The sequence below is a fragment of the Lepidochelys olivacea genome, assembly GCF_965140295.1.
Source record: "Lepidochelys olivacea isolate rLepOli2 genome assembly, chromosome: 2".
Taxonomy (NCBI): domain Eukaryota; kingdom Metazoa; phylum Chordata; order Testudines; family Cheloniidae; genus Lepidochelys; species Lepidochelys olivacea.
The window spans coordinates 109,004,916-109,028,902 of record NC_140412.1 but is presented as its reverse complement, the minus strand read 5'-3'; the positions used below and the strand labels follow the sequence as shown (position 1 = coordinate 109,028,902).

General features: G+C 37.8%; 1 protein-coding gene across 3 annotated transcripts in view; it reads left to right on the top strand.

Moving 5' to 3' along the window:
* CDKAL1 (CDKAL1 threonylcarbamoyladenosine tRNA methylthiotransferase) overlaps positions 1-23,987 on the top strand; it is a 663,359-nt gene that overhangs the window by 271,946 nt on the left and 367,426 nt on the right. For all 3 annotated transcript variants that reach the window (XM_084618215.1, XM_084618213.1, XM_084618214.1), the window contains one exon: positions 22,025-22,128. In XM_084618215.1, the coding sequence (XP_084474341.1) occupies positions 22,025-22,128 (104 nt within the window). The remainder of the gene's footprint in view (positions 1-22,024; positions 22,129-23,987) is intronic.

The window sequence follows — 23,987 nt, the reverse complement described above, 5'->3', positions numbered from 1 at the left end:
AACCAGCAAAATCATAACCTTTTCATAGTCACATTACTTGACCTCCTTCGTACAGGATTTGGTGCAACTATACGACCTTGGTTGCAACAATGATCTATATGGTCACAGTTCATGTCAATAACTTCACACAAGGTTACACCTTTACTGCTTCCTGGGTTGGCTTGGAACAACTTATTCACTGAACAAACACTGTCTAGCCAGATTGGTGTCAGTCCCTCATCAAGTCAGAGACTCCCTTAATTGATGGAAGGACCCTCAGAACTTCTGTGCAGGCGTCCCCTTTGTCCAGCTGTCTCCAACCATTAGCATAACAGATGGGACGGATGGTCTTTCCAAGAAGCTTGTTTGTACATCAAACTTCTGGAGTTGAGGGCAGTCAGGAATGCCTGTCTTCATTTTCTCCCATTAATCAGAGACAAATCTATCAAAATCATGACAGACAGCATAGCTTGCTTATTTTACATCAACAAGAAGGAGTGAGATCCCCTTCTCTTTTTGCTGAAGCAATCAAGCTATGCAACTAGCATGTAGCCAGTCACATCCTCATTTCAGCACTGTACCTTCCAGGCATACAAAACACCAAGGCTGATGGTGTTAGCAGACTCTAGTCCCAAAAATGTGAGTGGAAATTACTCTAGGGTTCTTCATTACATGTTTCTGACCTCGGGTCTCCAGAGGTGAACTTTATCACCAAGAAGAAATGCAGACAGTTTTGTTCAAGAAGGGTGTTGGGCCTTCCCTTACTGGGAGGTGCTTTCCTCATTCCAGGGAACTTCTGTACACTTTTCTCCCATGCCTCTAATACTAAAAGTGGTGAAAAGATGAAACAAGACAAAGCAAAGGTCATACTAATTGTTCAGTGTGGTCAAGATAGGCCTGGTATCCTTACCAGATTCACGTGGTCATTTGTCAGGCTTTCCATCTATTAGTCATTTCCTATCAAGATGTCAGTTGCACTTTTCACCCCAACCTAAGAATTCTGTCCCTCAAAGATTGGCTCCTCAAGGAAGAGAGACTTTCTTTTGAACAGTACGAAAGACTCCATGTGAAATAACTTCAAAAGTGAAAGAGATTCAACCATTGGCGTGACCAGTAGCGTCTTTCAGCTGCTCATTATTGCTCTTGGTTTTTCTGGGCTACCTTCTGGAATTGAAAAAGACAGGGTTATCTGTGATCTCTATCAGAGTCCTCTTAGCAGCTATAATGGCCTTTTATTGTCCGGGTAAGGGCTTCTCAGTGGCTTCTTCATCCCACGAAAGTGAGGTTTATCAGGGGTTGAGGAACCTTTTCCTTCAGATTAAAGAGTCCATTCCTGTTTGGGATCTGAACTTAATACTTAAATGTTTTATGAGAACTCCCTTTGAGCTGATGGCTACCTTAACCTATCCATGAAGATGGCCTTTTTGGTGGCTATCACTGTGGGCCTTCCCATTTATATTTCCTCCCCTCCCCCACACTGCCGGGAACAAGGTTTCATCACATCCATATCCTAAATTCTTACCTAAGGTGTCATCTGAGTTTTACATCAGCCAAATCATCCATCTCCCAGTCTTCCAGAAACCACATTAGTCCAGGCAGGATGCTGCTTTACACAGTTCGGATGTTAGTTGGTTGTTAGCTTTTTATCTCGACACAACCAAGCCATTCAGGAGGTCGTTCAGACTGTTTGTATCAATCGCTGTTAGGTCCAAAAGGTCTGCAGTCTCCACCCAGGTGGATTTCTGGTTGGATTAAATCTTGTTATGAATCTGCTAATATACAACCTCTCCTTACAGTGCTAAAGTCAAAGAGCTCTATCTATTTAGCTTAATTACAAATACCTTCTTGGGGAACAGGCGTTTAATAATGGTCTCTTCAGTCTAGCAGAGAAAGATTTAACATGATCCAATGGCTGGAAGTTGAAGCTATACAAATTCAGGTTGGAAATAAGCTGTAAGCTTTTAACAGTGTCAGTAATTAACCATTAGAACAATTTCCTTGCAGAATTATTTTTGCTTGTGTTGCCAATTACTCTCTGATAAGAGAATGAAGCTATCTTGAATTGGCATAAACCCTGTCCTAGGTTACTGAATCTCTCTTTCTCTCTCTAATTTACTTAGCTCTTGGTATTTTTTAAACAAATTATATTACAATGGGAATAAAATGACACAGGCCCAAATTTTCCAAATCAAGCACAACTAATTTGTCTACAAAAATGAATGCACACTTTTGGTTCTTGTACATAAACATAAGAACACAAGAATGGCCATACTGGATCAGACCAATGGTCCTTTCAGCCCAGTGTCCTGTCTTCCAACAGTGGCCAATGCCAGGTACTTCAGAGGGAATGAACAGCACAGGTAATCATCAAGTAATTCATCCCCTCACCCATTCCCAGATTCTGGCAAACAGACACTAGGGATGCTTTAGAGCATGGTTTTGCATCACTGCCCATCCTGGCTAGTAGCCATTGATGGACCTATCCTCCATGAACTTATCTAGTTCTTTTTTTGAACGCTGTTTTAGTCTTGGCCTTCACAACATCCTCTGGCAAAGAGTTCCACAGGTTGACTGTGCGTTGTGTGAAGAAATACTTCCTTTTGTTTGTTTTAAACCTGCTGCCTATTAATTTCATTTAATGACCCCTAGTTCTTGCATTATGTAGGAGTAAATGACACTTCCATATTTACTTTCTCTACACTAGTTCTGATTTTATTGATCTCTATTATATCCCCCTTTTGTCATCTCTTTTCCAAGCTGAAAAATGCCAGTCTTATTAATCTCTCCTAAATGGAAGCTGTTCCATACCCCTAATCATTTTTGTTGCCTTTTTCTATATCTTTTCCAATTCCTATATAGCTATTTTGTGATGGGGCTACCAGATCTGCACACAGTATTTAAGATGTGGACGTACCATGGATTTATATAGAGGCAATATGATATGTTCTGTCTTCATTATTTATTCCTTTCCTAATGATTCTGACTGCCGCTGCACATTGAGTGGACATTTTCAGAGAAGAATCCACAATGACTCCAAGATCTTTCTTGAGTGGTAACAGCTAATTTAGACCCCATCATTATATGTATATAGTTAGGATTATGTTTTCCAATGTTCATTACTTTGCATTTATCCACAAAGTCATGCAGTTTTGAGAGATCCCTTTGTAATTCTTCCCAGTCTGCTTTGGACTTAACTATCTGGAAGCTCTTAGGGGACATGTGCATATAAAAAGATCATTCTACTATATGATTTTATTCCTTAATCAAAAACTTTTTTATTCCTGGATGTCCTTTTGTTATCAAAATAGACTTATTTCACTCCCTTTAATCATTGCTAGATCTGAAGAAGAGCTCTAAGTAGCTCAAAAGCTTGTCTCTTTCCCCGGTCCAATAAAAGATATCACCTCACCAACCATGTCTCTCTAATATCCTAGGGCCAACATGGCTACAACAACACTGCTAACAGCTGGTGTTGATGTCAGATGAACAGAAGATACTGTAGGCTTTCTACAGGAGACAGCACACAAGCAGAGGTAGGGGCGTAGTGCCAGAAATCAGGGGGTTTACAAACAAATTGATGTCATGTAAGGGAAGCATGTAACCCATTCACACCTTCTCAGAATTGCTGTTTGTGGATTTTATAGAGCAATAATTATTGCTTTGGAATTATTTGATGCAATTAAACTGCATTAGTCTTGCATGATAACTATTGTGATTTTGGCAATGATTTAGGTTCCTATTAGGGCAATCTTAATTCCTTTGCCAGCATATGATACTTCACAGAGGGATAGCAAGGTCCCAAAGAGCACTTTCAGATGCTCCAGGTTTTTTTGTCAAATTAAGTATGCTATTGGTTAGGAATCAGATGTTATTACAGTGGGGTCAAATTGTTGGCCTAATGTTCATTACTGCTTAAGGAAAAAGTGAAATTATTTCAGAACTAATAGACGTCACAGGAATGACATGTCAGCTCAGAAGAATGAGCACAGTTATACACTGTTTGACTTTCCTGTCTTTTGCTATGGGTTCAAGTCTCCCAGTTGTGCTTTACTTTCCTTCAGTAAAGGTATTTACCAGTTATGTATATATACATAAATACAAGGGGAAATAGATGGAAAATAAATCCATATAGCCAGATGAAAATAAAACCTCCCATAAAATCTAACTTCAGTAAAGTTTTATAACAACTCAGAATCAATTAAACTTGTCTTACTTTGAATATTTCTCCCTCTGAGGTTTGTGCCACTGACTCTCTGTGGCCTGGTGTCACTTTTGGCTTCCTTTGTCCCCTCAGCTGGGAAAACATGTCTTCTGCAGGCTGCTGTTAGACTGTGCTTATCTTATTTGAAGGTTTTGTGTCAAGGGGAGCTGCTGCTGCCTCTTTAATATGGCTGATGAGCAGCCAAGGTTGGTTTCTGGTGCTATGGTGTGACTGCCTGGAAGTTTAGCTACTGGTCTTTTTTAGAGTATAAACAGGCTGAGAATTATCTGGATTCGTTCTTACTGTGGCATGGCTTCCTCTGGAGAAGAATCCAGATTATTGTTGACAATAATCTCTTTTTTCCATACAGATGAAGCTATGGCTTTTGCAGAGAATTGGAAGGCTGCCTTCTCTGCTATTCACTTAGGATTAGCAAAACATGAGGAATTATGGGGAGGTAATTCTATTGACTGTTTGGAACATATGCCATTATTAATGAGAACGAAATCTTTGAATCTTTAAACATCACTGATTCCTGGAGTGGTACAGTAAAAGCTTTGTTATCCGGCATGTTGTGGGAGTGTGGGGCTGCTGGTTAGTCAAAAATTCTGGTTAAGAGTTACCAATGGAGGGAGGGAGTTTGGGTGCGGGAGGGGGCTTAGGGCTGGGGGTTGGGGGTGTGGGAGGGGGCGCGGGCTCTGGGAGGGAGTTTGGGAGTGGGAGGGGGCTCGGGGCAGGGGCTTAGACCATGGGAGGTGTTTCGGGGTGCCGGATCTGGGCGGCTCTCACCTTGGGAGGCTCCCTGCAAGTGGTGACATGTCCTTCCGCCTCCTAAGTGGAGGCGCAGCCAGGGAGCTCTATGCGCTGCCCCTGCAGCTCCCATTGGCCGCGGTTCCCGGCAAATGGGAGCTGCAGAGCCAGCGCACGGAGCCCCCATGGTGGTTCCTCTGCCTAGGAGCAGTAGGGACATGTTGCTGTTTCCGGGGAGCCACGCGAAGCCAGGTAGGGAGTTTGCCAGTCCTGTGCCAAATAGATTTTTAAAGGCTATCAGAAATGCCGGTTTCTAGAGCTTTCCAGTTGGTAAAGTGCCGGATAACACAGTTTTTTTGTATTACATATTGTTTATACTCTGCTGGATTTGGGATCTCACTTCCTGGGTGACAAATGAAGTTTTCCGACCAGCTGTTGGCAAACATTGAATCCCTGTGTTCATCTGATCACTGATGAACCATAAGTTATAATTTGTATATTTTGTAAAAAGAGTTGATTGAATGCCTACATGGTGAGTACTGTGTCTGAGATTTGTGCCTACTATATAGTCGTCTTACTTTTAAATGTTAAAATTAATTTTTAAGGATAAACAGTATACACAGTATACTAATACATCTCATAATTCACAGTAGACACTTGATTTTAGAACATAAAATCCATAAATATTTTTGACTGTAATATAACAGTCTGTACATAGCGACCAAGTAGTACAAGGGTTGCCAACTCTCCAGGATTGGCCTGGAGTCTCCTGGAATTGGCATTGGTCTTCCAGTGACTACTGAAAGCTATCTGGGAGATTTTAATAGTATATTTTAAGAAAATGACATTACGTTATGTCGGGGGTTGGGGAGGAGGTGTGTGTGGCGTGGGGAGAGGAAGTCTCCCAGAATAGCTTCAGTCAGAGTTGGCAACCCTAAGTAGTACACATACTTATGCTGGATTTCCTCAGTTTGTACATCTAATTATAGTTCAGGATAGACACTTAGAGCTGGATCCTTAACAAATGTAAATTGATGTGTAACTACACTATCTGAGGATCTGGTCTTTGATATTAAAATACATACTTTTTATAATTACATGTTTAGTTCTAGCATGTATGACAGGCCGACAGGCTAAAAATCTTTTTGGCCTATTCTTTTCTCTTTTGTTGGTATTTTGTTATTTTCTAATTTTATGTATTTATATATACTATATATATCTGCTCCATTTTAATACAGTACTTAAAAAAATACATATATAGATGCACTAATGTGTGTTTCTGTTGAAAGGTGTGTACATACGAACACAATCTTTGCCTTGTCATTCATTTTTTGTTGTAGCATCAGAAAAGTTAGTATTCTAAAACTTGCAGTAACCACACTGTTGTAGCAGAGAGATGGAAAAAAGTTGTTTACAGTGGAAAGTATAATGATCTATGATTGGGTTTTTGTTTTTTTGTTTTTTTGCCTGTGGTCTCTTTCCAGTGCAACTTACTGTAACTCACAACTAAGGTCAATATTTCCTAATTAGAGAATTTAAATGGAGCCTGGATTATATAGTCATTGAAAAGTGGGTATTTTTAAATTACCATACAAATCCTGTAATGATAGCTTTTCATATTTAAGTAATGGAATATTAAATAATGTTCATGATTTTATTTGCATACCATCGTCCTGCTGAGTTGCTCAAGGTGCTGCATAATAACAATAATTTTCTAAATGATTAAAAAAGCTACTCTTAAAATAAAAAAAATTCTGTCGTATATCAGAAAAAAGGTGTTGGGGGAGAGTGGGACCAATAAGGGTCTTACTGCTCCCCAAAAGAAACAAACAAGAAAACACTCTTGACTGTTGTGGGTGAATATTAAGGTGATGGTTAAAAGGAAGAGTGATATTGAAGAGAAGTGAATTCCACACCACACCTATGTACCACTGCAGCAAAGGCTTCATGTCTGTGAACTTAATACTCCAATGGTGGGAACTTAATACTCCAATGGTGGGAATCTGTAATGAGAAGACATTTTATGTATACAGAATAAATTTGTGTTATATTTATCATGAAGACCGTGGGTCCATCTCATACATGGATAGTCTCGCATCTTCAAGCATACCTAAACCTTGGGTGAAAGAAAATCTATAAGAAAGGTGTGTTTTCTCAAACCCTGCTTCAACCATGTTTCCACGTTAACAATAATCTTAACCTATGTTTTATCAACCTTATCTGAGAAATAAGTAGGCAATGGGACTCACACAGGACTCTGAGAGTATGAATGTAGTAACACTTCTAGTTTTTGTACAGTCTAGCTGCACAGTCAGCTGAGAGTGATCTGCCTAATCTTTTATCAGTTCTAAGCTTGGGAATGCATGCCCGGCTTACCACAGGGAGAAGGTTGGTTAGTTTCTTTTCAGAATATCTGTGCTGTCTGTTCTTTATTACTCTGAGTGGAACGTATCGAGATGTACTAGTTTTGGATGTTGCTGGACCTATGGGAGACTGATCAAGCAGCTTATGTAAAAGAAAAAAGAGCACTTTAAGCAAACCTAAACTTAGTTATTAGTCAGGTTGGGTGGCTCCAGAATGTTAGTGGGAAAAGGAAGCCTATTCCAGAGCTCAGCTACCCTTACAGTCTAACTTCAATCTCCCTTGCTGCAGATTAAGCCCATTACTTCTTGTCATACCTTCAGTGAATGTGGAGAACAATTGATCACTGTCCTCTCTATAACAGCCCCTAACATATTTGAAGACTGTTATCAGGTCCCCCGCTCAGTCATCTTTTCTTAAAACTAAACTATAATATCAGAGGCAGGGCAGCCCACTGTGGAACCCCACTAGATATGTCCTCCCAGTTTGACAGCCAGTCACTGATAACTAATGTTTGAGTATGGTCTTTCACCCAGTTGTGCACCCACTTTATAGTAATTTAATCTAGACTGCATTTTTCTAGTTTGTTTATGAGAATGTCAGGTGGGGACTGTATTAAAAGCCTTACAAAATCAAGATATATCACGTCTACTGCTTTCCCCCATCCAAACACTCTCAAAGAATCAAAATAGATTGGGTTGGGATGATGTGTTCTTGACAAATCCATTCTTGCTATTCCTTATAATCCTGTTATCCTCTAGGTGCTTACAAATTAATGGGCCACTTCATCTTGAATGATCTCTTAGACTACGTGCTAGCTACTTATGCTAAACTATCTCTTTGACCTTGTATTTAGCTGTGACACTATGTGCAGCTCGAAAGCTTGTCTCTCTCATCAATAGATGTTGGTCCAATAAAAATATTTCCTCACTTACATTGTCTCGCTTGTGTAAGAAGGGCCAATTTTATTTTCTTCTTTAATTAACCTCCTGTTTTCATGTCAAGCTGCATATGTCCCACTGTTTCCTATTGAGTATTACTTCTGCCTATTTTTGTGCCAAGCTGTCCCTTATTTAGGAGTTTTTCAGTCCCTAATTCAGACATGGCGGACTCTAACACATGATCTTATGACCAAACTACGTTGGCTCCCCAAAGAATATTGTCCCTCCTGTTTTCATGACAAGCTGCATATGTCCCACTATGCTGTTACCTTTTGAGCATTCTTTTGAAAGCATTTCCTTTGCAATGCTGTAAATCTATTCATCCCCGAGGTAAAAAGAACTGAACTCCCAGTACTCTGATCCCCTGAATGGTGGAATTAAGTTACTCCCATTGGAAATCCCCTGCCCAGCCCTCCACCAGTGTAATTTGATACTGAACTTCATCAATCTGATTTAAAGGGACACTTTCATTCTTTTCTTACTATTTTCTGAATTCCTGCTGCAAGACATGAGTTTCTATTCTTCCTAAAACAGCTGTGCACAAATTTTGGTTTTATTAATTATTTTTAAGTCAATGGAAGCAAACTGATGTCTAGCACTTTTTTAGGCATTTTGTTGATGTGTGTGGACATTAAGAATAATTTAAGCAAAGGTCAAGTATGAAAATTGTCACTCATCACATGTTTATCTAACTTATTTTTAAGCTAATATGCAAGTGTCCAACAATCACATGACTTTTGCATTGTAGATTAGTGCCAGACTTAGTGTCTTGTTTTGTTTTTAAGAAATAAACATTTTGTGGTTTTTGGTTTTGTTGCATAAGTGTGTGAGTCACGAGCATAGTGTGTTCCTTCAAAACTTTGGTTGTTTGGCAGAAAGTAGGTTGTGGCTCAGCATCTAGTGCTGATATCAGACTAAAAATTGCAGCTGGGAAAGTGTTTACAACAGGATTTGTTTAGTCATCTTTATTCTTCTAGTTCTCAGTACTTCTTTGTTGGATAAACTGGCTTTGACATTGATATAGGCTGCGTTTTCGTCAAATTAGATTTTGCTTAATTATTCTGTTGCTTTCCAAAGTTAGGGAACAAATATTCATGCCTGTTCTTAATGTTGGTATCGATTTAGTATTACTCCTCATACGGAAGCCTTTTGTCTTTAATTTTCTAGAGAAATATTTTTTAAAACCTAATGCTGTAAATTTAATTTACATTACTTTTTTACTTCAGCACTCAGACATGTAACCAGGAGCCAAAATGAGAGGTTTCAGAAAAGAAATAGCAGAGCAAAAATTTTAATTGTATGTGAATTAATTTATGCCATAAATAACGCTTTCTAAAACTCCAGCTTCATGATTCAACATTGCTGAGTAAGTTAACTTAGTGATGTAAATTACAGTAATATAATAGCAATTCCTGGCCCTAATTCAGTGGTGATTTAAATGACTGTGGTGTGTTTGGTGTAAATGGTAATGATAACATACACTAGTATGGGCATCCTGTCAGCATGAAGGACAAGTGTAATTAATGCTGTACTGGGTTAGTTTGTGTGTGTCATTTATAAGGGAATCCGAAATTTATAAGGGGACCTAAATTTCAACTTGGCCAGCTGAGCACATGTGAAAGCATCTACTGCATTGTCTGCAGTAGATCCTCAGAACCTATTAGCTAACATCTACCATTACTATTGTACCAAGTTGAACAAATCCAGCAATAGCAAGCTTCCTTATCTCACTCCTATGGAAAAGAATGTCTCCAACCTGCCAACTAAATTTCAAATAAGAAACTGCATAAGAATAAGGCTATTCTTGCTGAGAAATGGTGTGTAGGCAATAGATACCTGGTACAGTTTATGAAAACAGTGATGAAATATAAACAACCAGATTAGGACCTGCTTTCTATGTTTTGGGGAAAATACATCTTTAGAAGAGAAAAAGATATGCACAGTTTCCATCCACAAGTGCTAGGACTGAGGTTTTGGGTAGTAAACATTTTGTGACTCCAAGTATATTTGAGAGCAGTTGAATGGTGTATTTGTGCTTTTACCCACTTGTCTTTTAGGGTTTCCACCATGATGGACTGTGGAAATAAAATTGCTTTTTATTTAAGGAGTACTACTATAAATATTTAAGGAATACAGTGGGTTAATCTTTATGAACTATATAGATCAGATGAAACTGTTTTTATGTTTATCCTCTGACTTACATTTACCTTTTGAGAAATGTATAATTTAATGGAATAGACGCTGCCTCTGTGCATTTCACTGAGATCAAAACACAAAGCTACAAGTTTTATAATCTGCCTTAGGCACTGAACCATACATTTATATCCACATAATGGCCTTTTTCTTTTGGTACTGTGACAGGTGTGATAGTTGAGTTGCTCCACATCTCTGTTGTTAGACACACTGATTTCAGTTTTTTCTCCTTTTTAATTCCTGCTTCAGTTGTGCTTGTGTCACATGGGTTTGTTTCTCTAAGGTTAGCAGTGAATTTTGGGTTCATGAGAATCTAAGTATGACCAAGGGGAAATTCATAACAGAACTTATTCATTTTGCCAGGTTCTCAGTGAGATCTGTTTGCAGTTTGGGTTCTCACAGACACAATTCCAAGGAAACCTCAAGGTGTACAAATCTGCCAAGATGGGCTGACCAAAATCTGTTTGTTTCACACAGTTCTAGTACCAGCGTAACCTTGGTCTTAAACCCTTAGAGGAAAGTTAATGGTGTCTGTGACAGTATTTTTCTTGCCCTGGGAAGGAGCCCTGCCTGATTTATTGAACAACGTGATTCCTTGCCTCATTGGCTTGTACATTCTGTAAGACGTCGTGAAATTCTGGCTTCATTGAAATCAATGGCAAAACCCCCATTGACTTCAGTGTGGCCAGGATTTCCACCCAGTGGTCTAATGCTGAAAGCAATCTAGTGCTGTCTATCAAGTAGTTCCATTCTATAGATTTTGTTCTGCCCCCCTTTTTTTTTTAAGAACAAGAACATAATGCAATACATATTTGTTAAAAAGATGTAAAAAGAACATTAAAATGACAAAGTAAACACTTTAGATATGGCAAAGGTAATTATCCTTGAGAACAACCTTATCTAGGCTCCCATTTGCTTAGTGGGAGTTGTGCTGGGCCCTAAAATAATCTAACTGCCGATCTGCTTTAGCTTGCTCTTTTTCTCCCTTTTTGGTTTTCCTTTTTTTCCACCAATGACTCTTCATTTAGATTAGTACCTCTATTTTTCTGTGTATTCATATTCCTTAATATTCAGGAGCAGGGTATCTTCTGCATTTTCTGGACTATGATGCCTAGAATGCCTGTTAGAGCCTGAATCCCCATTGGACTTTCTGTCCTGGTTTTCTATGCTCCAGTTTGTACATGAAGCAAATGTACATTTGTGGTCTCTTTTATTTTCTTTAAATGTCTGACCCTGTCTATAGCTAATTCTGGGGGGGAAAAAAGGCATTTAAAAAGAAAAAATAGTATCTATGATAACTCTAAATACATAAAAACTATGGTGTTCTTATTTGTTTTAAAAAATAAAAAGGAAAAGAGAAAAAGAAGCAAGCAAGCCACAATTTCTCTGAGAATTGGCAATAATTGACCTGGAATAGTTTCAGACTTGCCACAGACTTGACTGGTTAAAGAGAAAATTAAAGCATAAAAAGCTAATAAGTAACTGGGAAGCAATTAGGCTATTCCAATCAACAAGACACAGGCCACTTCAGGAGAGGCACAGACAGAACTGCATGAATGTAAGACAAAAGGCAGACTTTTTTTTAAGATGGAAAAAAGACATCTCAGTTGAGGACTCATTAGAGCAGGAAAATCCGAGAGAAAGATGGAGCAGTTCAGGATGATCAGTTATTTAATAGCCAACACTTCAGTTTCCTTTTCCTACATGATCCTAGTGCTTTTCACCATTGCTACTGATAGAGCTTAACCAATGGTAGTGGTGGTGGGAAAGTTTTTTGGCAAAAAAAACCTTGCATAGACGAAATAATTGGGAAGGGCTTCTTTTCAAGTGATAAATATTGCATTTCTGTTTTTATTATGCAATTACTTTCGCTATTATTTTGCGCAGACAATTAAGGCCCATTTTCCCACAGACATTTTACAAATGCTTTTTTGGGAAATGTGTCTGATAACTATCTCAAGTGTCTAAATTAAGCTTTTGAGTTTCAACACTGCTGAAATATAACAACACCCCCCACCCCCTGCCCGGATGTTTTGACCAGTGTTAAAACAATACCTTTTATCCCAAGAATCAGAGTTTGGTACCTGTTGTATGTTACAGAATGGACTCTAACCTAATGTTTCCTGTGAGATTTCATCACTCTAAAAGGTTCTGTCCCAAAAGCCATTCAGGAAGTGAAAACAATAGCTCTTATCACAGGCTGTGGTCTACTTTTTAACAGTTTTCTATATACAGTAGCTGGTTCAGTCGCTGCTAATTTTTGCTGATCCATGGTGTACTAAGTGTATTGCTTATATAAAAGTTTGACCGATTGTTTTTCCTTTTCATGTCCCTGCCATTTGCAAAGGATTGCTGAGGCTCTTTTTGTCTATTAAAATACTCAAATGCAGATCTGCCTCCCTTAGAAAGTGGTGAAATATACATTTTCTTAGTTTGTTTTATTTCCTTGAATACTGTTTTAGTTCAGTGTACACATGAATTAAAAAACAAACCATTAGTTTAATTTTAAAACTTTTTGAGTTTAATCATTAGTTATACATAATTGTAGTTGGCAGTAAAGTCAACATTTAATTATATAAATAAAGAAATATCACTTACTGATCCTCCTTAAACACCCCCCTCCAAAAGCCTTAAACATGCTTCAATTCTTACTGTGTGCTTTTGACATGTTGTTGCAGCTCAAATTCATAATAAAATGTGTTCAAGGCAGATTTATAAAACTATGTATAGTTGGGGTTTATAAAGCTATGTATAGTTGAGCACTAAACATGTTTCAATTGCCTTAAAAAGGTAAATAATATAATTTGTAGTATTCCCTATGTATTCCTTATACACAGGGAAATGCACTGAACACTGCATACTCTGAAAAAACATGGAATATTCCGATTAGACAAGCTTTTAGTGGTCTGAGAGGCTGCATCTCTGCCTATTCACTGCTTGAGCAGTCAAGTACATATGTGATATGATAGGAGTCACTAGACTTGAATGGCTGCTGGCAGATTGAACTCAGTATGGGGAAGAAGGGTTAGTCTTCACCTTGGTTTCCCTCATTCTTCCAATAGAGCTCAAATTTGTGAATCTTCGGGGTATTCTGCAAAGAAAGCCTTTCCATTTACCAAGGCCTATGCCTGGAGTGGTGGCTGGGCCAAATTCAGAAGCTGATCAATGGCTATATCTACACTAGGGATTTCTGCTAACACAGCTGTGTTGGGATATTAGATGGAGTACAAGAAGAAAAAAATACTGATTTTGGGCAATGAGTATGGAGCAGTATTTAGCTAGAAAAAATGTGGTCACAGGTTAATTCATGATGTAGTCTCACTGCTTGTTGATATTTTAAATGGCTATGTTTAACTCTTTTAAATACTCTTTTTCCTGATTTTCAACAGTATATTGTAATGAATGTTATGGTGCAGTTTCCTTAAAAGCAGTTACTGTATAGTTAACCAAACTATTATAGTGCATAGCTGCTTTGCTTCTATATGGTTAACTCAGGTTTCAGAGTAACAGCTGTGAAAGAAAAGGAGTACTTGTGGCACCTTAGAGACTAACCAATTTATTTGAGCATGAGCTTTCGTGAGCTACAGCGAAGTGAGCTGTAGCTCACAAAAGCTCATGCTCAAATAAATTGGTTAGTCTCTATGGTTAACTCAGTACACTTACATAGATCCTTTATATTCAAAGTGCTTTACAATCATTATCGGATTGTCTCACAGCCTTTTGAGGTAGTTATAGATGATACACCCATTTTGCAAATAATGAATTAAAACAAAGAGGTTATGTGACTTGCTCAAGGCCAGAGTGTGGAGCTTCTGTCTGAGTTCTAGTTAAAAAATTGGAAGACCCTATTACCCGGTCCTGGTTTCAAAGTACTAGACCATGACTTTTTTTCTTAATGGATGGTTGTATTTATTCTAATTTCCAGGTTGCTAAAATGTCCTGTATCTCCCTTGGGAGCTCTATGACCATTTAAGTAGAAGTGCAAAGAGCCATTATTATTCAGTTGCCACTGTGACACTTACAGGTCTATGTGTGCCTGAATCACCCCCAACTTAAGTGTGGGAGTTGAGTTTCACACAAAATATTCACACATTAAAAATACAAAATACGAATCGTATGATTATAATCTGTCAAACCAATGAAACAACCACCCCCAAATAAAATAGGAGAGTCACCTCATCATAGGTGAGATATGACCAAGTGGAAAAAGCTTGCCCTTAGGCTCTTCTGTAGAAGAAAGCTGTCTTTTCAAAAGTTCATCCTGTTCCCCGGTGATGGGCAAAGGATGGATTATCTACTCCAATAATAGTATCTTATAGTTGCATTGCAATTTGAGAGAAATGTTTGAACCATAAGCATCCCACACTGTGTGGAATTTCTCTGAAGCATGTTGACGTTTCAGTGTTATGTATTCCATTGAGAGACTCTACTTGAGATATACTTCTTTTAAGAAGTATGGTTTGCAAACTCTTTTTTTCAAAGAAGTTTCTGAAGTATTTTGGTTATTTACCTTAAATAGATATTTATATGATAGATCCTAATTTTAGAGAAGTCCTATTTTTATCAGGTACGTTTTCCCACTTAAATAATTGGGGTGTTGCAACATTAATGTTAGGAATACACTTTGAATACAGAGTTAAAAAACAAAGTAATCTATAAAGAAAAAAAGTCGTGCTTATTGTTTAATGGATTGAAATAACCTATTGGGAAATGTCAGAAAGTTAAGGGTAAGAGGACATTCATGTGTAAAATGAAATATATATATATATTTAGCGCCATGGTGTGTGTTTGCACAATGTGCTTAATTTGGTATCCATTGAATCAACTTTAACTCAATTCATTAAAAATTAGAAAATTGTTGAAGTGCAATGCAGCTAGGGTGACCAGGTGTCCCGATTTTATCGGGACACTTCCAATTTTTTGGAGCTTTTTCTTACATAGGCACCTATTATCCCCCACCCCCGTCCCGATTTTTCACACTTGCTATCAGGTCACCCTACATGCAGCATTTTATGGAGATGTAATTTTAGCAAATATACATCGTGTTTAACCCTATTACTGTAATAAATGTTTATAAAGAATTATATTGTTTTGAGTATGGGATTTCACTTCCCTAGAAATCTGGCTGCAAACACATGAGCTTATATTTGTGGAACATCTGTAAGTTCTTCTATTAGTAGTTAGTAGCATTTTTCCCTATTTAGAATACCTATTACTAGCATTTTTACTCAAATGTAATGTGGTTAAAGGGAAAATCTCTTTTTAAGATAACTTTGTTAGAATTTGAATGAAATATAATTTCTTTACAAAAAAAATTGGAATGGGCTCAAGTCTTTTCCGGGAAGAATTAATATTATGTTTTGACACTAGCAAATGTACTTTCCTTTTTGGAAATCCACTACTTTGTTAATGCAAAGTAATTCAGGGTTGGAATTGGTGATTCCTTCCAAGGAAGACTTACAGTGGAAGTGGAAGGTAATGTTGGTAATTCAGTCAAAAGGATGGCGCTTTCTGAGTCTGTACTGTAGCAGTATTCCATTGTGGTATCAAGGGAATAGTTCTGAGACATAAAGTAATCGTTACAAATCCCATACCAGAAAGATAAGTATTAGTACTTGTGTTCTGACTAAATTGAAAAATTGCGTTTTGCCTACCTGACATTTTTATATTACTTCCAAATAGATAAGAGTTCCTTCATTTTTCTCTGTTGTTAATATTGGTTGGCACTGCTAGACATGGGTGAAGTGCATTTTGTAAACTATAAGTGGTTCGTAAAATTTGAGGTCTTTGGTGATCCTTGGATGAAATGCATTTTATACTTTAAATATTTTAGAGTGAAATCTTGGCTCCATAGAAGTCAATGGCAAACCTACCATTAACTTCAGTGGAACCAGGATTTCAGCTTGAATGTGTCTGTTTTCAAGCCTGGTCTACAGGAGGAATTTATATTGATATAGGTTTGTCACTCGGGTGTGAAAAATCCATGCTCCTGGGAAACGTAGCTATATTGACCTAACCCATAGTGTAGACAGTGCTAGGTTGCCTTTTGGGGAGGTAGATTACCTATGCCGATTGGAGAAGCCCTGCTGTTGGCATAGGCAATGTCTCTACACTGAAGCACTACAGCAGTACAGCTGTGCTGCTATAGTGTTTTAAGTATAAACATACCACTATTTTCACCTAATGCAAAAATCCACAGATTAGAGTTGTCTTTATTCCTCTGCTGTCATAAGTTTTATTCCTAATTGGCCCTTCCTTTAAGGGATATCCTTTCATTTTCAGTATATTTTTCTGACAAATATTTAATTTTCAAAAATGAAAAGTCTCCTTTTATAAAATAGGGCACTTAAGCACAAATTCACTTGAGTGGGGTAAAGTCTTATGTTCCCTATCTCTCCATTTCAAAATTGCAGGGACATGAACAAAGTGTCTCATTGACTTAAGCACATTTGAAAATAGGATATAGGCTCATAAGTCACTTGAAGGTTTCTCCCAAAGTAGATTTTTGATGCTCTTGCATTAAGCTAATTAATCTTCATAATTTTCCATCAATGTATGTAATATCTTTTTGTTACGTTTTACTTATATTTATACACAGCAGCATTAAGAGTAGACTTCAGATATTTAAAGTAGGTTTGTAATTCATAAACACAAATTTCTCTTGTGGCTTTAGCATATTGTTTTTGAGTCTCATTCACTAGGTGTGTAGGTCTGGTAGTTTGCTCTAGAGTCATTCTTAAGGTGAGAGATTCACAAGTTGGTTCATTTGAACAAGAAAGGAATTTTAGGTCCTTGGCTATTTTGCTGATGGGTTTCAGTTAATAAGATACATTGCTGGGGTGGCTTACTTGAAAGAAGCACAGATTTTTCTGTGATGCTTATGGTATGTTTTAAATTAACATTTTCAAGGACTGATTGTTTTTGAATCTGTTGAAAAGTGTTTAGGCCAAATTCTTTCTTGTAAATATTTAATGGAAAATTGCATCTATTTCAATCAGCTGCAGCTTGAAAAAAATCGTACTAAAATTCACTTTTTGCCAAGTGAGAGCTAAGACATATATTTCCAAATAGTATTTTAAATTATGGTATGTAAATATTGGCCCTTTTTGTATTTCAGAATGGAATTTTAAAAGTGTATCTTCTTTTGTTTTGCTATATAATTTGATTACCAAAAGAAAGGTATAGACTAGACTACATGAATATCAAAGAATATTTTTATTCTATATTAGTAATGGGTGAATTGGTTCCAATAAAATATGCAAAAAGTGATCCTTTCTTTCCTCTTCCTCAGAACACAGATGTTCTGTTTTTAGACCCAAACCCGGCTTAACGTGAAATGTTTGTAAAGTGGCCTTTCTCTCTTCCTCCCTCCCCCGCCTCCCCATTTGCATCTTCTGGCTGGGACTTCTGAAATATCATGAAAAATGGTGCTGTTATGATATATTTCCAGATGTTCTAGGTTGTGTTGGGAGTCTGTGCCCATTAAACCAAAGTTGTGGAGGGAGAATCAAGGCTATTGGTCTTGCCCTTGAAGATAGGAGGAAGCTAGTTCTTCCATTCAGTCTGTAGAGGAAAGAGGTTGTGCAGGAAGGATTCGATACTAGCAAGGCCTTTTAGGGAAAGAGTGGTTGGGGGAGTGTCACGGGATCCCACCCAAGTTTGGATAATTTTAAACATGAATCATATATGTCTGAACTATTAGATGCTGATTGAAACAGACCCTAAACCTTTGGAGCTTCACCTACTACTAGTCAGGTTTCCTACTAAAGTTAAGGCTTTTTCACATTCAAATATGACTGCTCAAGTGTCAGAATAAAAACATATGAACAATAATATGTATCATACTAACATCGCCATCAATGGTACAGCAAGATGAGAGGGAGAGATTCATTTATTTGGACATTTATGACCTGATGTGCAGACAGCTAAAAAAAAAAATTGAAGTTATTTGCCCTAGTATGCTATTTGTAGTTTTGTTTTATTTTGGAGTTTGGTACATTTGGTTATACTGGATAATCTGGATGCTGCCATTCACTTTCGCACCTTTTTTATTGTTAATATCCAGTCACTTGTTTGGTTGCCTTTATGTGGAATTATTCCATTTGCTTTTTATTTTCTTGCCTTGAGAGTTAAAAATGGAAATATCCTGGTTAATGTCATATTCAGGGCAAAAAAAAAATTATCGTAAAGAAGCTGTGAAATTTTAGGAAGATATTGTAAGGCGAGAGAGACCTCATCTTTTATTACCGTAGTTGAGTCATAGTTTGGCATAGTTTAGAAATAGCTCAGTAGTGGTGCGTGTGGACCCCCCAATACAGATACTTTAAAATTTAATTCCTCTTCCTATTCACGTCTGCTCCTTTAAAAAAAAAAAAAAAAAGAAAGAAAGAAAGAAAAAAAGAGAGAAAAAGAAAAAAGGGGGTCGGGCCTGAAGGTTCAACTGTAAAAATCTTTTGTTTTCACAGAGGGTGATGAAATTGGCACTCTTTCCTTTTTCAAAACAGTAATTTTATGAAATGTAAATAATTTCAGTTCTTTGTATACTTACTTCTAGTTCCTGTTTTTTATGGAAAAGTTGGCATGTCTAAAAGTATTGTTCAGTGTAATTCCTGAGCATGTGAATAGCAACTAGGGATCCTTATACAAGAGTATGATTTGTCCCTCTAGTATCAGAATTGGGCCTTCACTGAGTCCTCACAGAGATCCAAGCGTTCTATTCCGAAGGTGTAATGGTAATCTTGATTAATATGATTAGAGCCTTAGGAGGCAAGCAACTGAAGCTGCAGTTTGTTTCAAAGGGGTGTGCAATGCAAATCAAGTTTTATTATAAGTACTCTGTCTATTATCTTTGTAGCCACTTCATAGATCAGGTGGCAATTGATTTCCATTATATATTTTGCTTTCCCTCCCCCTCACTGTCACCTTAAATCCATAAGAAAGGAAATATTTGAAAAAGTATTCTAACTTTAGCCAAAAACGGAAACAGAGGAGAGAGATGAAATTATACTTATTGCATTCACCTACTTTTGCTCTGTCACACAGGAACGAAGTTTGGTTGATAAAGCTGATTTTAAAAGTTAAGATTTTAAATCGGAGTGCTACTATGGTTCTGCTTTGTCAAGCTTAAAATAGGATGTTGATTCATTACTGGAGACACAAGATTTCTAAAATCTCTTTCCTTTGTGAAGTTGGACCTCAAAATGAGTGCCAATTGTAGGCAATATCAGTTGAAAGAGAAGAATTTTTCCACTAAAATTGAAGTTAATCAGGCAAATATTAAAAGTGGTTGTCACCATAGTTAAAATATTATTCTAGCTCTAACCCCCACCCCAACTTTAGCTTCAGGATGCAGAGCTGTTAGATTTATCCAATACATTGACTTTTAAATGTTATTTGATGTGAGGAAAGGGGATCCCTCCTGCACCCCCAAGTCTCCTTCTCTTTCCTGCAAACCACCTAAGATAGTCACCTCTTGTGGATCTTAGGATGTCTGCAGGAAGGTGTACACTGGTGGGTTGGAGAGCCCCCGGCATTTGGGGGGACATCAACGGAGGGGGAAGCAGAGTGGTTGCACCCCTTCTACAGATGTTTAGCATGGGAATGGAATCTTTGGGCCTCATTTATACATTGTAACAAAGCAAAAAAGGACACAAGCCCAATATAATTTTTTGTTTTGAGCTAGTCATGTCTGGCGTCTGCTCCCTGACTGCCAAGACGTGTACCAGGGCCACAGCTGGTTTCAGAGCATGGCCCTCCTTCTATGCCACCTCAGGATTGCCTTGCCACTGAGACCCAGCTGTAAACCTCCAGAAGACCTGGCAGCCTTATGTGCCTGGTTTTCATTACTTTGCTTGCAGATACATGACACTCCTCACCTGACATGTTGCTTTGTCCTGAAACTGGGGATACAGTAAAATCAGCTATTCAGAATGCCAGACTCTGATTTTCCATCTGGATCCCATAAAAGTCCTGTATTCAATTTGAATGGCATCATTCAATTGCTTGAATTCCCTGTGTCCCTAGACCTAGTTGGGCTGCAGTTGTTGGTGCCCCAATCCTGAATAAGTGGAAACCAAAGACATGTGCAGGTAGCCATGATATTGTTGGGTCCTTTCTTAAAACTGCCACTGGCAACTAGTTTCCCAGTCCATGGGGTTGCAGACATCCTGACAGATGGCAACACAGTTTATGTGCCCAAGTGATAAATGAAATCATGTAGTTGTTTGATGAATTTCTTTATCTTTATTAACATGCTTCAGAAAACTCTTCTGGGCCCTACTATATTTCATTAGTTATTGTTTAAAATGATTTCCATATTCAGACTATTATTTTTCTGGCATCCAAATGCTTTATAATATCGAAGTAGTGGTTTTGTGTTTGTGATAATGAACATTATTTATTTTAACCAAGAACAAGAGTAACATCTTTCTTTCTGTCTTTCTACTTCTGCCTACTAAATGGCTATGGGGAAGTAAGTCAGCTTTTAAAAAATCTGCTGTTAACTTTCTGCCTTACGATGTTCATGGCACTGCCAAGACTAATCCCAGAAAAGCTTGCAGTGAGCATTTTATGATCCTCCTATCCATGCTGCAGTGAACTAATCTGGCTTTAATATATTGTCAGATAAATTAGACACACTGAAGTTCTTGCAGTTTCTTATGGGTGTTTTTTTTAATGCTTCCCATCCACCAATTGGTCATCAAACTCTCTTCTCATTTAATGATTCTGCCCTCACTATTTCATACATTAATATTGTTAAGCCAAATAAGACACAAGAGAGGGGAAAATGTTCTGTTTTTTTCAAGATTTTTAAAGTATACAGAATGGTTTTAAGAGAATGGTAAGAATCTGTCACATTAAATTCTTTTCTAAATTTTATGAAGGCTTATATGCGTATTTGAATATCTTAAGAGAACATAGAGTTGTAATTCTGCCTGTGGAGTTCATGTTTAATTTCTAGACTAAAAGGCTGGAAATTTGTGGCTTAGTCCTTAGATTCTATGCATTTTTGTTTTTTATGGTAACACTGAAGTCTGAATAAGTCTGCACTTGGATTTTTGACTAAAATTGCTCACCCAGCAACAGTGGGAGCACTAATGTAGACAGGTCTGCATAAAACAGTGCTTAAAAGCCAGAAGCAGCAGGTGCTGGGCATTGCACTTGCATCATCCTTGCCATCCCAGGAGCTGAACCTGGAGGTAGCAATGGTGGGAAATATAGCCAAAAGTTCAAACTGTAAAGAGGGCTTTCATGTGAAAATCTTGTGAGCCTGTTACTTTTTAGAAAAACCTTGATTTCTGATCTGTAGTCCTTGCACAAAATTTCCACTGGCTGTAGGGTTTAATCCTTTGGCTTTTAAAGTCTGAGTAAATTACTTTGGTTTTATCTCTCTAAAATAGGGAGGAAGAATAAACTAGACCAATTTATATGGCGGATTTACTAGTGTGAAAATGTTTGGTTTTTTTTTAAATTAAGCTGGTAGTACTCTGCACTTTTACATATAAAATTTGTATTTTTGTTTTGCTACAACTGTGTGTATTAAAGTATTGTGAAGGGTATTTGTTGACAGTAAACTAACGTATTTTAAACTTTTAAATAGGTGTCTCAATGCATGTACCTACTGCAAAACCAAGCATGCCAGAGGAGACCTAGCAAGTTATCCAGTTGAAGAACTAGTGGACAGAGCCAAACAGTCTTTTCAAGGTAAGGTTATTCAAGTTACCTAAATCAACTTTAAGATTACAAGATCTTACTCCCACAGGTAATTTCCTTTTTATAAGATAGACTTGGTGGTAGGTTAATGTATTATTTGTATTACAAAGATGTTGAAAGTGTGCTTGCTGGTGCCCGCTGTAGTTAATTCCTGCATTCATTACATTATGCACCAGTACTTTCAGGAGTTAGTATTTCCACAGAAATATTTCATTGGTCTTAGGCCTGGTCTACACTCAGGGTGAGCAAAGTCGGTCTAAGCTACGCAACTTCAGCTATGAAAATAGCGTAGCTGAAGTTGACATGCTTAGAGCTACTTACCACGGTGTGTTCACTGCAGTAGGTCGACTGCTGCTGCTCCCCCATCGATTCCGCCTACGCTTCTCGCTCCAGTGGAGTACTGGAGTCGATGGGAGAGCGCTCGGCAGTCGATTTATTGCTTCTTCACTAGATGGGATAAATTGATTCCCTCCCTCCCTCCCCCCGCTGGATCGATCGCTGCGGAGGTAAGTGTAGACGTGCCCTTTATCTTGTTTATATAAAGGTCCATCTCAAGGTTTATTGAGGATGATGATTTGAATTTTTTTTTATTTATTTTTTTTTGCCCTTCTTAAAAATAGGAGGGAAGAAAGTTTTCTGATTTCAGATCCTTTTGTGTGACACAGAATAAAAATTGCTTGTGTTTTAAAAGTAATTTTAGAGGCTCTTAATCCTTCACTTTATGTATTGTAAAGTAATAAGAACAATTATTTTCCATAGAATGTATGCTTACAGTAAAAGCAAATTTAATTAAAACCTCATTAGAGTTCTTATGATGCTGTGTTTTTAGGATGTATTGCTGTTCTAAAAATGGGTCTTTTGGAGTTCCTCTAGGATGTTTCTGACTGTGATGCTGGGTTTAAGGATTCATTTTGAAGCAATTAAGATCCACAGTATCTCTTACGAGGAGCTATTATATGCTTAAAATCTAAATGGAAAAATTGTAATGACATCTTTTGATTTATTATTGGAAAACCCCCTAAGCTTATTTTTACCAGCTTCGGTTAAAACTTCCCCAAGGTACAAACTATTTTACCTTTTGCCCTTGGACTTCATTGCTGCCACCACCAAGCGTCTAACAAATATATAACAGGGAAAGAGCCCACTTGGAAACATCTTTCCCCCCAAAATCCTCCCAAACTCTACACCCCCTTTCCTGGGGAAGGCTTGATAAAAATCCTCACCAATTTGCATAGGTGAACACGAACGCAAACCCTTGGATCTTAAGAACGATGAAAAAGCAATCAGGTTCTTAAAAGAAGAATTTTAATAGAAGAAAAAGTAAAATAATCACCTCTGTAAAATCAGGATGGTAAATACCTTACAGAGTAATCAGATTCAAAACATAGAGAATCCCTCTAGGCAAAACCTTAAGTTACAAAAAGACACAAAAACAGGAATATACATCCCATTCAGCACAGCTTATTTTATCAGCCATTTAAACAAAACAGAATCTAATGCATATCTAGCTAGATTACTTACTAAGTTCTAAGACTCCATTCCTTTTCTGTTCCTGGCAAAAGCAGCACACAGACAGAGAGAGCCTTTGCCCCCCACCCCCACCCCCAGCTTTGAAAGTATCTTGTCTCCTCATTGGTCATTTTGGTCAGGTGCCAGCGAGGTTATCCTAGCTTCTTAATCCTTTACAGGTGAAAAGGTTTTTCCTCTGGCCAGGAGGGATTTTAAAGGTGTTTACCGTTCCCTTTATATTTATGACACATTGTGTTACGGTTGGGTACAGACTCACCACTGAGTCCGTGTCCCAGGGGTAAGGGGGAGCTGCACAGTGATCTCTCACCTCTGTGCAGCCA